The 16273-nt window shown below is 48.6% G+C and overlaps 1 protein-coding gene across 1 annotated transcript; it reads left to right on the top strand.

Moving 5' to 3' along the window:
* Positions 1-3553: 3553 nt before the first annotated feature.
* On the top strand, positions 3554-16273 carry nhsl1a (NHS-like 1a). Its single transcript, XM_051065850.1, is given in 12 exon segments — positions 3554-3801; positions 5332-5442; positions 6483-6631; positions 7744-7975; positions 8273-8404; positions 8509-8864; positions 8963-9664; positions 9666-12806; positions 12808-12958; positions 13342-13429; positions 13985-14443; positions 14445-16273. Coding segments are annotated over 12 exon segments (5838 nt in total). The 5' UTR covers positions 3554-3743; the 3' UTR covers positions 14704-16273.

The raw sequence follows: 16273 nt of genomic DNA, 5'->3' as shown, positions 1-16273 counted from the left end.
TCTGAGGTTTTTATTGTGAAGGAACGAGAAGACGTGACACGGAGCCGTTAAAAGTTTTAATTGCGGCTGACTGGAAAACCTGTGGCTGTTTTTCTGCCAAATCTGAAGGAAGGCTTTTACTGTGAAATGCTCTGAGCTTTTACTGTGAAAGATGGACATTCTGAGAGGCTTTATTGTGAAGATGTTTTATGAAGACAGAGCAGACTTCAGTCACAAGCTTTCACAGTGGAAAATGTTCATGCTTTTATTGTGAAGGCTACTAAAACTTGGGGCTTTTATTTTGATGCTTTTTTGTGGAGGATAATATTAGTTTGTAGTTTCACTCTTTTTGTGAATTGTTTAATACTTTTATTGTGGAAAACTGACACTTAGGGCGTTCTTATTTGGAGTAAATGTCATTGTGAAGGATTGAAACATCGGTTTTCAAAGGACTGAATGTTTTTTAAACATTTATTTTAACTAAGGAAAAACTCAGGTCTTTTACTGTGAAGGATTAACCAAACATTACTGCTTTACAGTTTTCTTAAGGAAAGACCTTTTCTAGAGGGACTTCACTGTTACTGTGAAGGATTCAGGAAAAAACAACACTTAGGGCTTTTATGATGAAGGGTTGGAAATCCTTTGGGGCTTTTATTGTGAAAAGATGAAAACGCTGATGACAGAATAGTCTGTCTCTTGTGATTCGTCTGTGATCTGTCCTGAGGGCGGACCCCGTCACCAAACTGCCAATCACCACAAAAGATGATTTCGTATGTGGATTGTCTGGGCGGCGAGGGGGCGGGGCCTGGCGTGGCGTCACGCTGCTGGAACACGGGTCCCGATGAAGAGCGAGACGAGCTCCTTCTTCCACGCAAAATGGCCGCCCTACAACCAAAAACAGAGGGCAGCCTGCGGCGCCGCCTGCTCAGCGCCAAAATCCACCAGCACCAGGACGCCATTTGGAGGATGAATGGCGGTGGCACCGTCGGCAGGGCGGGGGCTCCTGCAGGTGACAAAAAGATCCTCCCACCTCACCTTCAGTATCCAGGCAACAGCCCCTGGTACCGCCCCCAGCACCTCCCGCCACGCCCCCACGTCCACCCTTCCTTTACCCCAGAGGCTCATGGGAGACTATTTCTTGCCCCAGAGCCTGATGGGAAACCCCAACCGCAGTCCCCACCCCTTCAGCTGCAGCGATCCACCTGCCCCGTCATCACCCAGCGGGGCAGAACCACCTCATGTGCCCCCCACCCCGAATCCCCGCCCCGGCTACACCATGTCCGTCCCCTCCCCTCTCAGTGCCCCGCCCCCCCTCAGGGAGCCGGAAGTACCGCCGCAGTACCGCTACCAACCCAGCAGGAGGCGCAAGACCAACTTCCTCTGCTTCAGACGGCGTCGGGGGAGGAGCTCCACGCCAGGAGCTACACAAACCACGCCCCTTCTACACAGAGGTACTGCAAGGAATCATGGGTACTACTAGAACTTCTTAAACCACTAGGACAAGTACTACTACTACTCTTAGCTGCTGTAGCTCAGTTTGGTCCTGAATAGTTTGACTTAGCCTGGTCCTGTTTGGTCCCAGCTACCCTGTCGGGCTTTGTTTGGGATCCTAGCTGGTCTGCTTTGGCTCTGTTTGGTCCTGAATGGTTGCAGCTATTGGTCGTGGTCTGCGTGGACCTGCTTTGGTTCTTTTTGGTTCTGAATGGTTCCAGCTAGCCTTCTTTGACTCTGTTTGGTCCCCAATGGTTCCTTAAAGTTCCCACCTTTACATTTGGTTCAGTTTGGTCCTGAATGGTTGCAGCTATTGGGTGGTGCTTGGACCTGCTCTGGTTGTTTTTGGTCCTGAATGGTTCCAGCTGTGGTTCTAGGGCTCAGTTTGGCTCAGACTATCGCTGTTGGAGTTTTTAGGCTCAGTTTGGTCTTGAACAATCTCACGTAGTCTGTTTTGGCTCTGTTCTGTCCTGAATAGTTCCAACTATGGCCTAATGTGGTCCTGGATGATGTGGTTTGGTGCTGTGTGGTCCTGAATGGTTCCACGTAGTCCATTTTCCCCTGTTTTGCTGTGTGCGGCTCTGAATTGTTTCAGACGTTTTGACATGTCGCAGCAGGAAAAGCACACCTGTTAACTCATAATGACTAATGAGTGATGAGTTACACCTGTGCTTCTGCAGTGAAACAGGTCTAAGAACCTGGTCTGTCCCTGTTCTGAGCGAGTTACTGCCGCGGGTTTCTTCATATTTAAATGAGAATATTCAGACAGTCGCTCTCTGCCTGCAGATCTCTGCTGATCACACTGACTCCCTTCTCAGTGTGTTACCGTCTGATCAATAATGTATCACAGTCAGCTGTTATTCTCAGATAAACCAAAACACACAGAACAAAAACACACCAGCTCTCCATGTTCTTGCTTAATTGCCTCCCCTGTGTGTGTAATCTCCTCTGTGAGTGTGTGTGGGTGTGTGAGCAGGGATTAGCTGCAGCTCCATACGCTACGCTAATGGCTAATTCCTGTAATAGCAGATGAACAGGCTTTACCATGAAACAGCTGCCACCTGCTAGCTTGACCTGCTACCTCCAGCCTTGTAGTCCAGCTGGACCACACCTGGATCTGTGAGTCTGCCTCTGTGGAGGTGATCGGCGTCCGATCAGTGATTTCTGATCATGAACTTCATTGGTGGTTGATTGTGGTCACTGATGACGTCCAGTCTCTGATTGGACAACAGAATAGTTAAACATTTTCTCTGCCCAGAGTTCAGAGTTGAACATATTTCGACTAAATATACGACATAATGATAGCGTGGCCTACTTACTGTCTAATTAATGAAACTAATTAAAACAGTGGAGAGGTGAAGACGGACAGACAGGCTGTCGGGCATGAAGAGAGAAGTAATTAGCTGCTCCACTGGCCCACATAGTTGGCACATTTACAGACTGGAACTGTCCCAGTTTGAGACGGTGATGAAGGTGATGATGAAGGTGATGATGAAGGTGATCTTCAGCTCCATCAACACTTACACAAATATCGAAAAGGTGCAAAATACAACAGAGAGCAGGGCTGAAAATTTAAGATATCAGTTTAACGACAGCCTCGATGTAAAGGTTCTAACGTATCAATAACTTGGATATTAACGTACGTCCAGGTGATTGATACCCGACCACATCAGAGGAAGAACTCAGCCTCGACCAGCTGTTTGAAAATGTCCTCACAAAAATAGAAATAGAAGAACAGAGAGAAACACAGAGAGGACGGGGAACACAGAGCATAAAAGATGAACACACACACACACACACACACACTCTTTGAATCCTCTCTTCATGTCCCTTCATCTACAAAGCATCATGTTTCATGTGTGTGTGTGTGTGGTGGGTGGTGTGGTGTGTGTGGTGTGTGTGTGTGTTAATGTAGTGTTTGTGTGTAACCTTCATCACCTGGCGACACATATGAAGGACACACACATGTGCTGGCTTCCTGCCAACACTGTGTGTGTGTGTGTGTGTGTGTGTGTGTGTGTCTGAAAATCAGAAAGGAAGAGAGAGAGAGAGAGAGAGAGAGAGAGAGAGGAGGGGTGAGGGACATAGAAGCTGAGCAGTGGTGAGGGAGAGAGAGAGAAGTGGGAGGAGAGCGGCGGCGTTGCAGCGAGTCGAGCTGCATCACTGCTGCTGCTCGCCCGCTCTCTCTCTCTGTCTGCTGCAGCCTCAGGAGTGTGTGTGTCGAGTGTGTGAGTGTGTGTGTGAGAGGGAGTGTGTGAGTGTGTGGCGTCGTTATGGTTCTGATCGGAGCGGCGATCAAATCTGTCCTCAGATATCTCAACAAGACCCGAGGTGAGTGTGTGTGTGTGTGTGTGTGTGTGTGTGGTGTGTGTGTGTGTGTGTGTGTGTGTGATTCGCTGGTTTAACAGCTGGGCTGATGTGTTGGGCGAGCGAGCATCACTTGTACATGTACAGAGAGAGTGGTTTTCCAGATGATCTCATAAATGAAATCCTGCTCTCTGATTGGCTGCCAGGTGTCAGCACAGGTTAACTCTGTCCTCAAGGTGTGTTAAACTGCAGGTAACCATAGCAACAGCATCGTCACCTGACTCAAGGACTCCTGGAACTTCCTCAGGGACCATTTGAGCCTCCTAAAGGAGCCCTTCATCTACCTTCAAGACCCCCAGGACTTTTCCATGACCCTTAAAACCTCCTCAAGGACCCTCTCAATGACGTCAGGTTGCTTCTCAAGGAATCCAGGACCTATCAAGGAGCTCTGGAACCTCCTCAAGGACCATCTGCTTCTCTGATACCAAGGATGCATGGAACCAGCAGAATCTGTTCAAGGACTCCTAGAATACCCTCAATGACCCCCAAAACCTTCTCCCAGACCTCCTCCTGGGTCCGTGGAGCCTTCCCAAGGACCCCAGCCAGCCTTGTCATGGACCTCTCTAACCCCTTCAAGCACCTAGGATCCCCACAAAGACTGTTTCAGTCTCTCCAAAGACCTCTGTTTGTCTGGTACCTCAAGGCCTCCTTTAACCCCCTCAAGGACCCAGGGGATCTCCTGGAGAACCATTTGAGCTTCCTTAAGGACCTCTGGGACTCCTTATGAAACTCTGTTACTCACTGAAAGCCTGTGGAACCACCACAAAGACTCCAGGACCCTATTTGAGGACTAGGACAAGGACTCTTCCAGCCTCCTTGAGCTTTCTTACCTTTTCAAGCACCCCTGGGAATTTGAGCCACCCCAAGGTCTACTGGTGCCTCATCAAGGATCCAGGATCCTCAAACACCTCTGTTACTTTGTAAGGAGCCCTTGAACCATCTTCATGGACCCAGGGAGGTCCTCCAGGACAATTTGAGCCCCCTCAAGGACCTGTGGAAGCTTTTCAAGGATGCTTTTCATCAGATGGGTTCTCTCCTGTGGCGTCCCTGAGATGTTTAAATCACTAAAACACATTTTTATTGAGTTTTGATCAGAATTTGACTTTAATATGAATAATTTACTGTTACAGTAGCTTGTGTCTGAGGTTTAAGTCGAAGCAGAGTGACGTTCGATTATTGTTCAAGGCCTCATGATGTGTCTCCACAGGAGCTGTGACATGTTGTTTTCTCACTGAGGTTCATATTTCAGAGAGAAAACTGAGACTCTCTCCTCACATCTGTCCACCAAATACCACAGCTCATCAATCTGCTGCTCCTTCACAATAAAAGCCCTGTGGCACTGTGTGTCTCTGAGGTCACCTTGAGTAGTGCTGAGTGCTGCAACACTGATCATCACTGTTCACCCTCTCTCTCTCTCTCTGTGAATGGATTTGCTGAAACAAGATTAAACACTGAAACCAGTCACACACTGAACTGTGCTCTGTGTCTCTGCAGCAGGGGACAGGGACAGCAAGTGGTCCGTTCACTACACTACCCAGAAGCCTCAGCAGGGTCTGGTCTTCATCCCTGGAAAGAGACGATCCGGCAGCGCTGATGACCTGCAAGGTGAGAGGTCAAAAGAGGAGCTAGACTTTGAGTTAATGTTTTTCTCTGAGCAGAAACATCACTATACCAGACTCCATTAGAGAAAAACAGGGATTTAACCAGGAGCTGCTGGAATACCACTGCCTCCATCTGTTAGTGTGTCTGTGTTACTGTGTGACTTTCAGTGGTGGGAAGAAGTAATCAGATACTTTACTGAAGTAACAGTACCACACAGTAACACAGACACTCTAACAGATGGAGGCAGTGGTATTCCAGCAGCTCCTGGTTAAATCCCTGTTTTTCTCTATGGAGTCTGGTACTGAGATATATAGAGATGTTTCTGGATCTTCCTCTTTAATAAAAAGCTCTGTCTCTACAGAAATCCTGTCATAATGTTGTCAGAGACTTTAGTGGACGTCCGTCAACATGATCGATTGAAATCAATAACTGCACCAATTCCAATGATTGTTGTTCTATCAATCATGTACACCTAAAAACAGAGTTATGCTTTAACCATTATTACAGACATTCTTCTACAGTCTTTCCATTTCTAGAGGCTCAAAAGTGTGACTTAGTAAAAGCTCAGTCTTCCCTCAACACACTGTGTTTTTAGGTGAGGAAACAGAAACATAAAAACTCTTCCTGCGTGGCTCTAATCGATAAAGGTTTGGATGAGACAGAGCAGAGAGCTGCAGGGGTCTGCCTGCACCACACTGCCTCTGCTGCAGACTGCATCACAGCTGCAGCGCCACATGTCACCCCCCGCCCCAATTCACAGACAAAGGACGAACCTGCTGCGTTCACGCACCTCAGGATCAATTAGTGCTGAATTTAGATGATCAATTCATTTGATTAGGAAGAGTCGGCATCTTAACCTGACACCTTTTCACCTGATGTATTGATCTGACAATATAATAATGTTCATGTATCGAAGCATCTCAAGCCACAAATACTAAAAACTTGACTCTGATTGATTCTAATTGATCACCTCTGATTTTCCCTTATTGATTATCGTCTGTGTGATCATCAGTGTGTCCTCTCTCTCTCTCTCGTGTGTGTAGCGTGTAATGGGCTGACTCAGCATGGCTACGGTGGACCTGCCAGCTCTCACCTCCACCGACCGAGCCCCGCCTCCCCTCCCTCCTCCTCTGGCCTGGGCCAATCAGAGGGCAGCGCACGCAGAGGGTGGAAGGACAAAAGCAGGAAGATGGTTAGAGACACGCACACACAGTGATACACAAGATATTAAGGTGGAAACAGAGCTCATGAATATTAATGAGGCTGAACAGACTGCAGCAGAGACAGCTCCTAAACTGAACCACAATTAAACAAAGAACAACAGCTGCCATCTGCAGATTGTAGATGAATGCAGGGGGTTCATCCATCTTTCAGAGGCTGAAGATATGATGTTGTTCCACATTCAGACAGCCTGTTTTATATTTTAGCCTATATTTACTCTCAGTTTACACAATGGCACCATTAAAGGTAGCAGAATTAGCCATTAGCAGCTCCTGTTTACAGTGTAGCCATACATTTACAGACAGCTACCACTGGATTATTGTGACACTGAAGAAAACTTAAAAACAGGAGGATTCTGAATGAAGTTCTGCGGTCATGAGGAGCATCTTTTTTCATGTGATCTATAAGCAGGTTTATTTGCAGTAGATGCATCAGAAAAACATAATTCATGTCTTGAAAACTTGTTTTTTCGATATCTCACGACTGCATTGAGGGATTTAAAAAAATAAAAAATAACACAAATGTTCACTTGGACTCAAGGAAGAACTGATTAGAATTTGTTGTCGAAGGTCAAAGGTCAGTGTTGCCTTACAACAACTTGTTTTGTTGTGTCACTCTGATTTTTAGTTGTGGTTCAGTCTGATCTGCTCTGATCCAGTCCTGGTGTGGTTCTCACTCTGAAGCCTCACCTGCCCCTGCAGCAGAGGAGACTTTATTTTACTGCCACCTGCTGGTCAAACTCTGCAGCTCTTCTGTCATTGTTCTGTATGTGTCGGTCTCTTTTCTCATGATCACATGATTTACTTTTCTTTTAATTCTTTTTTTCCTCTTCTCACCCATTTCATCCCTCCCATCTCCTTCTCTCAGAGGTCCAGATTCTTGAACTTTCTCTCTCAGTCTTGCTTCTCAGTTTGTTTCAGGTTTTCAGTTTGGAGGAGAAAGGTAAACACGGATCAATCTAGACTAGTTTAGACCGGACTAGAAGGCACTAGACTCACTCCCAACTCCCAGCCAGACTCAAATAGATGATTCAAGTCGGGTTAAATTCCTCTAGTTTAACTGGATTTATTTTTTCCCCCTCAGTCATCAGCCTCCTCAGACGAAGACGAGAGGTTCATCTTGAACAACGCACAGCGACCTCTGACCCCGCTGGTCCTGAACCCCGTCACCTCTTGTTGGGACGTCTTCGCCCCAGCGTACGAGCCGACGATCGATGTGGAGATGGACTCGACCTCCCGGCTTCCAACACCCGAGGAGAAGATGAGGCAGCAGGCCCAGGCAGTTCCCGCTGATATAGTCCCTATCAACATAACAGGTGGGGAACTAGACTCGGATCCAGATTCCGGACTTGACTTGGACTTGAGATTCAACACTTGACTTGATCTTAGCTTGGGACTTGACTCTGACTTGGGTTGTTACTCTTGACTTGATGCATGACCTTGAGACTTGACTTAACCCAGAACTTTCAACTCTGAAACAGGACTAAGCTCAGATTCGTTGGTAACTTGGACTTGAGACTTGACTCAGACTTGGACTTGGGACCTGACTGTTTAACTGACACAGTCTCTCGTTCTACAAATACTCAAACTAAAAAGGTTTCTTGTATCTTCAGGTGAGAGTTTTGATCGTCAGGCCAGTTTTCGAAGAACGGCTTCCAACATCGACTCGTTATCCCGCCGACCCCGAAACCTGAGCCGCCGCAAGACCGTTACTGGGATACCTTATGATGTCACCCAGAAGCTGGGTATAAGCTCCACCCATTCATTCCCACACCCATCAATCAATCAATCAATGTATCAGTCAGTTTAACCAGAGGAGTTTCTTCTTCTCTTCCTTCTGTCTCTCCAGACTCGTCTTCGGTCTCTTTGGTTCTTCCCGGCCAGTACTCCACCGTGGGTCGACCCGCCGCCTCCTCCTCCTGCACCTCCACCCGCCAACAGAAGGACATGGAGGAGGAGATGGGAGAAATCAGAAAGGAGGGGCTGTCGTCGATAAGGAGGATCCGGGCTCCAAGAGGAGAGGGGATGTCCAGCCTCATGGCCTCCCTCACCTCCTCCCAGCGTGTGGACAGCACCTCCTGCTGCTCCCCCTCCTCTGAGGTCCACAGCCTCCCACAACTGGCGACCAGCTCCTCTCTGAACTCTGAGGCCAGCTGTAACAGCGCCTCCTACCAGACACTCAGTGCCTCCTCATCTCGCTGCCAGGTCAGTTGAGGAGAAATCACAGTCGCATGTCCCTGAGTACCAAAAACAAAACTTAAGATTCTTCTTCTCTGTCTCTTTCCTCCTTCTTCCTTCTCCAGTCACAGGATCTACAGGGTTTCCCGAGCGACCTCCAGCTACCCCTGCTGCCCCTCGACCCCACTGCCAGAGTCACCCCCCAGTCTCCTATCTCGTCCTCCTCTTCTTTTCCTTCCTCCCCTGTCACCTCCTCCCTTCCCAGCACCCCGAGCCGTACCCTGCAGTCAGAGTGGTCTTACCCCAGTGATAAGCCCCTGAACGAGGTCACCCAGCCTCGTGGTTCCCCTTCCTCCTCCCACTATCTCTCCTCCTCCTCCATCGCAGACTCAGAGTCTCAGTTTAGCTACCAGGCCCTGGATGACCAGTGCTCCTATGATGGAGGGAGATGGAGCTACCAGCCCCTCTCCCCCAGCTCCAGCGTCCACAGTGGTCAGACTGGGGGAGACTGGAACGGCATCACCCAGGAGATGAGGTGTGTTTCCGGGGAGGGTTGGAGCTGTGATCCCCTCCTCTCCTCTGGTCGCTCCTCCCCAGCTTACACCGACACCACCTCCCTGTGTTCAGAGAAGACAACATCCTCTCCACAGCTAAACCGGGAGAAAAGGAAGTCCACCGCCTCCTCCTCCTCCTCCTACTCTCGCTCTGTCACCCGCAGCATCTCCCTCCGCAAGTCCAAGCGCCCGCCTCCTCCACCGTTACGCTCCGACTCTCTGAGGCGCCGGACAGGTCGCAGTAAATCCTCCCGATCCTGCTCCAGTCCTCGTCAGGAGTGCAGTCCCCGTCTGGAGCGCACCACCACGTGGACGCCAGTCTCATTGCCCCCAACCTTCCAGGACCCCTGGGTGCCACGGAGTAACAACCAAAAGACGCCAGAGTGGGCTTAACTGCGGGACGGTCACGACCTTTGAACCCTTAAACCTGAACTGCAAGGCACCAGCCTCCCCTGACTCCCCTCCACCGGAGCACCTACCACCAAGCCCTGGTCACCCCCTCCCCCACGCCCTCACCCCTGGATCTCCAGGCTCAGAGGAAGAGGGGCTGAGATTACCTCTCACCCCTCAGCCGGCTGCCTCCTCGGTGGCTGGGCTGCAGCGCCTTGCTTCGCCCTCCAGCGGTTACTCCAGCCAGTCCAACACCCCCATCCCCGGCACTCCCGTGTCCTCTCCCCTCACCCCTTCCTCCCCTCTCACAGCAAGCCCTGGAGCCTTCTCCCTCCCCCCAACCTCCCCCTTCTCCTCCTCACACTCATCTGCCTTCCCCCTGTCCCCTGCTGTCTCCTCCCTGCCCAGGACAAGGTCTCAGGGTGAAGGGAGGGCGAAGCCACCGGTGCCAGAGAGGAAGTCGTCGCTCTTCTCCTCCCTCTCCTCCTCATTTTCCTCCACCTCCTCCCTCTCCTCCTGCACTTCCTCAGACTCTTCTGCCAAGCATCCTCTCCTCCCTGCTCCTCCTCCTCCCCCTCCCCTACCAGAATGCTGTCCTCTTTCACCTCCTGTCTTCTCCGCCCCCATTCATGAGTCTCCACTTCCTGCTCCTTCTCTTCCTCAGTCCTGCCTGCCTGCTCCTCCTTCCTTCACCAAACTCTCTGCTGCTCCCCCTCCTCCACCCTCATCTCTTCCTCCACCTCCTCCCCCTCCTCCACCACCACCTCCACCTCTCCCACCTTCATCCCTCCCCACTCCTCCTCCTCTTCCTCCTTCTTCCCGGCCTCCACCTCCCCCTTACTCCTACGCTGTCAGGCAGACCTCCCAACATGCTCTGGTCTCCACAATGTCATCATTGACCAGCTTCCCTCCTCCTCCACCTTCCCCACCTCTTCCATTAGCTTCTCCTCTTCCTCCCCCTTCAGCACTCCCTGATCTTCCTCCTCCACCACCACCTCCTCCTCTTCCTCCTCCCCCCACATCTCCTACCTCCCTCCACCCACCAAGTCTGGGCAGTTCTCCAAACCGTTGTGTTAAAGTGGCCACACCTCCCTCCCCCCTGGTCACAGCCCAGGCTTTGCACAGTGTCAAGCTTCGCTCCGTCAAGAACCAGGAAGGCCTGATCACTAGCACGGTTGTGGCTAATGCTACACCTACTGGTAGCTTGTCAGCTAATTCTAACCAGGTTAATGCTAACCAACCAGGCAAAGACACTGATCCAGACAATTGTGTGTTGGCTAACGTCAATGGTCTGACCAAGACTGATGCTAAGCTAGCTGGAAGTGTATCACAAAATCCTATCTGTAATCTTAGTAGCAATGAAGCTAACATAACTAGCACGGGCAACAACGAGTTAGCTTATGCTAATCTTCAGAGCCTGAGAGGTGTTGTTGCTAGCTCAGCTAACCAGAGAAGCTCTGGAACTCAAGTGTCCGCTCCTCAAGACATCCAGACCAATGAGCAAGAGAGGAAAGATTCAGAAATGCTTGCTACACTCGAAAACACTCAAGTCACTAGTCCTGATAGTCCCTGGGTGAAAATGTCTTGTGACTCTGACAAAAATCACATCGACAATGACACCCAGCATCCTTCTTTCCAACAAGAACAGGTCAAAGAGACAGTGTTAGCAGATGCTAAGCTAACAGAGCCTGAAGAGAAACAGGGAAACACTGAAGATGTTTGGCTCACAGATTCTTCATACTGGACCCTGTCGCCAACAAAACAAGAGTCTCACAGAGAAAGCAGAACAATACTGTCAAAGAGCAAAGACAATAGTTTAGAAACTGATGATTCCACAACATATAGTGATTTCAAACAGGTCCGGTCCCCGGAGAAGCCAGTCCTGCCAAAGAAGCCTGATCTTTGCATCCTGGGTCTCATCGCGTCTCCTGAGGCCAAACGAGGACCAGGTGGGTTGAAGAACACACCTTCTTCTGGGCTCAACACCCAATCACAGCCTCCCCCTGATTCCTCCAGCAATGGTTTGCACACACATGTGACGCGCAGAGCATCTTCTCCAAAGCACTTGATATGCACCGCTACTGAGAAAACACTGACACACACGACTTCACCTGCCGACATCACCACAAACTCACCTGTCGGCTCCCCTCAGAGGCAGAAGCCACCAATTTTGTACAAGAAGCCAGATCTCTCATTGACCTCAACCAAAACAACCAAACCATCAAAAAATACAGGAGAGTCTTCCAAAGGCACATCTGGGACCTGTAACAGTAAGATCCAGAGCCCTACAGGGACCAGTACACCACGGATCGTGGGTACTGTAGCATCTAGAAACACACTGGAGGACTGTGGTACCTTAGGACCTTGGGGCACCATAGAGTGTGGCACCTTAGGCACCACTGGCATCTATGGGACCTGTGGCCACCCAGGGATCATCGGTACTAAAGGGACTCCAAACACTATCAATGGGATTATGAATACCTTGGAGAACTGTGGTACCTCAGGAACATGGGGAACCTCAGAGATCTTTAGCACCTTGGGGAACTCAGGGGCTCATGGTGCTGCTTCAACCCGAACAGGTGGCACCCAAACTGAAGCAACAGACCAGAGGTGTGCCGGGATGACGAGGACAAGACTTCATAAGGATGATGAGAAAACATTTCACAAGAGGATGATGAGGTCGTCGTTGGCTGAAGATGAAGAGGAAGACGGGAAGCAGAAGGTGGAAGAGAGAGGGATGAAGACAGCAATGATGATGATGATGATGACATCCACCACAAAGGACAAAGCACGGAAGAGGAAGAAGAGGAGGCCGGGCAGGCAGCTGCTTCTGATGTCATCAAAAATGCAGCCCTCCCCCTCTTCATCGTCGTCGTCATCATCGTCTTCATCATCATCGTCATCCTCATCTGGAGATGAGCAGGATGTGGCAAAACAGAGAGCACTGCAGACGAGTCAGAGAGCGAGGATGACGAAAATGTGTCAGGAAGAGACGAGTGACTCTGAGAGCTCCTGCGCTCTGATTGGATCAGAGCAGGTACTCCCTCAGCAGCGTGCTGTCCACTGACAGCCTGCGGGGGGAGCTGTTGCTTCCAGACCTCCTGATACAGGAACCAGAGGAGGGCGAAGAGGAGAGGACCATGGACGGGGCCAAGGAGGTCGGACGACCTCCAGATGGTAGGTTCAGTTTACTGGAGTCACCTTTATACCAAAAACCAGGCAGCCATGTTGGACTGGAGTGTTTCACATTCAGTAACTAAGTCAGGGTCTACTGTTCATTACCTAAAACTGAGAGTAAAATCTGTGCTTGAAATTGGGGCCAGTGCTCACTTCTGCAGAGTACCAGCACTTGAGATTTCTGACCAACAAATAGGCCAGTTCCAGAGGCACAGATTTCCAGCTGCTTTGCATGGGAAAGTATGAGATCTAGCTCAGTCAGAAAGCTGCTGAGTAAGGAGTTAGATTTCTGTTTGTACCTCTGAAATCCTGCGCGTGCTGCTAAATAAAAGCAGATACTGTAAACTGCTGTTGACACAATTCTGTTTGTTTTTCCTGTCCAGCCGATCTGTTTGTCAGCGTTTCAGCAGATCAGATGTTCGTCTCTGGTCGACCACGAACCACAGAGGATCTGTTCGCTGTCATCCACAGGTAGAAGCCCGCAAACACACACTGCATGCTTTTTACACCACCAACCCATCGATCACATTCTTACAAGTCTGCTTGATTCCCCCCTCTCGCTGTGGAGCAGTGCAGTATGGGAAGGCAGAGCATGAACACCGGGGTTTGGCTGCAGGTAAAGCTGTGGTGGGTCACTGAAAGTCTGGTAGAATTAAAGTCCTGACCCCAGGTAGTAGATAAATTACCACCTATATCCAGTTATCTTCCTTAGTCTTTCCAGATCTAGTCCCTTCCTTGTTCCCTACGTATGAATCTTATTTATTTATTGTCCCCTACAAACTTATGGTCCACCTGCTCCCTAACTAGTATGTTGCCCTCTGAGTAGGGTTGTTCTTGTGTCCTTTTTTATTAGAAGCTTCCTGAAAACTTCCTTACAAATGTTTTCCCTGCAAATGTTGATCATTTGTTTTGAATTTTGCTTCACGGTTTGGTAAGTGAGGCAGCAGGCAGAGTTTGACCAGACCTTCGATGGCCTTCTTGCAGGAAAGCACGAGAATGTGACAGTTCTTTTCCTGTTTGTCTCAGGTCTAAGAGGAAGATGTTAGGAAGAAGGGATTCAGAGGATGATAGACATCGCATCTCATCCTCCTCTTCCTCTTCCTCCCCTCCTGTGACTCCCACTGACCCCCTTCCCCACCTGATGCGACCTGCAGCCCTCCGAAATCAAAGGTCGGTGAGAAGTGAGAGTTTTAAAGCTCTCCTGCTGAGGAAGGGTAGTCGGTCTGATTCGTCTTCACGGATCTCAGCTGTCGAGCGCCTCCGCAAGGTTGCTTCTCCCGCCACAACTGCCGACCAGCAGAGGGCACCGTCGCTGCCACCGCCTCCGGACCAACCCCAAGTCAAAGCCACAAGTTTGTTTAATACCCCAAATACACATGACATCAACACCCACCTGACTGTGGATGTCACTGGCGTCTCCAACGTCTCCCTGCAGTCAGGACTTCTCCCTGATGTTCGGTTTGAGACAAAGGAATCTGATGCATAATCACCTCCTCTTCACCCCCTCCCCCTCTCCCTTCTTTTTCCTCTCCTCCTCTTCCATGCGACCTCGCTCCCTCACTCCTCCCTGCTCCAGCAGCCGGCGCTTTGCCGCTCGCTGTCGCCTCTTCGCCGCCCCCATGACCGCCATCTTTGAAGGGGACGGTGAGGAGGAAGAGGAAGACGACGAGGTGTTTGTGGAGTCACCGGGAGCGCTTTCAGGAACCAAAGGAGAATTGAGCCAGAGGTTGGTTGAGACTTCTTAATGGAAAAGCCCAGGTTTATAGATGCAGCTGCAACGTGGATTTGGCAGGAATTAGCTCTGTGATGCTTCAGCGCTTCTTCAAATCCTGACCATCAAAATCACAGGAAAACATACCTGGATGTGACGACATCTGGGTCTTCAGATCCACATCAGGTTTACTACTGTCCACCAACATGTTGCACTGCTTCAGGAAACTGAACTGAACTGGACTCTGGACTGACTGACTCGCAGCCTGAAGCGTTTAATTGAATGTACCGAAGCACACTTCTCTTATAAAGGACACGTCTCTTGTAGCCACACTTGTACGTCCGAAAACTACAGAAGCCTGAAAAGGACATGCGTGTTATGTTTTTTCTCGCGCTTGTGGAATCACGATCTTAAGAAATCAAGCTTGTTGCGATGAAACAATACTGGAAAATAACCTTACCCCGACATATCCAGTTAAAGTACTTAAAGTTAAACCGGTAATTTTCTTGTGTATTTGTCTTTTGCTTGATTTTGCTTTGTTGTTTTTTATTACTTGAACGGACACAGAGCATAGATTCATATTTTCTTATTCTTTAAAATTTGTTAAATTCGTTTTCTCTGTTTAGTTTAAGCTAATGTTACACTGTCATGCTCTGGTCCTCTCTGTTACTTGAGATCACATAGTAAATGTTATTATCTAGTACAATAATAATAATTACAATGTTAAGCAGTTATATTTTAAAGATTTTCCCAAAGTTTTCTTACCACATCTTAGTGGCTGTTACTCGTTCAGGGTAAGTTTAATCCTACTGATATTAGACTGGTGATCAGAATCATTTTAACAGATTCTAATCAGCAATATGCCGATTATTGACATTATCTTAGTAATAGGTATTGAATCAGCTGGGTCTGCTGGGGTTTTAAAAAGCATGACTTTCCCCTGCAGCTAGGAAAAAACTGCACTATAAAAACACAAGTTTTTAGAACAATGTAACAGTGTTGAGTTGGTTTAACTCATTAAAAACTCAATAATAATAATAATAATAGTAATATTTTAACATTTAATGCAAGAAGTCTTTTCACATTTAAGGTGAATAGAAATAGTCAAATTTCTGTTACATTTAGCAAAAGACTTAAACTGTTACTGGTAACCACCACTGGAAATCTGGCATTATGTACAAATATATATGGAAGCTGTAAGAGTCCACAGCTGTGATGCTGTGAGAGACTCAAATCGTCCACTGACTGAAAACAAGCCTCGAACTGATGAATAATTTTTGTACAGCTCTTTCCGCTGAATCAGATCAGCTGATGCTGATTATCATCATCAGTTTCAGATCAGTTCTGGCATTGTGTCAGGATAATAACATCACATTGTTCTCGTCCGGCGACTGAAACAATGAAACTAACTGGATGGTTCTGTCCATTTTTACTTTTATTATTAATATTATTACTTCAAATATATTCAAAGTCATGCTGAGCTTTTAGCTTCCTATCCAAGGTTAGGCAGCACTGGAAATACCTCAGCAGCTCCTGTTGATGTTTTCTTTTGACTCAACATTATAATTTACCATTTTATATGTTATTACCAGCTACACTGACTG

Source organism: Lates calcarifer, linkage group LG7_2, assembly GCF_001640805.2.
Source record: "Lates calcarifer isolate ASB-BC8 linkage group LG7_2, TLL_Latcal_v3, whole genome shotgun sequence".
NCBI classification, from domain to species: Eukaryota; Metazoa; Chordata; class Actinopteri; family Centropomidae; genus Lates; species Lates calcarifer.
The sequence above is the reverse complement of the archived record's forward strand: the minus strand, read 5'-3'. Positions and strand labels throughout refer to the sequence as shown.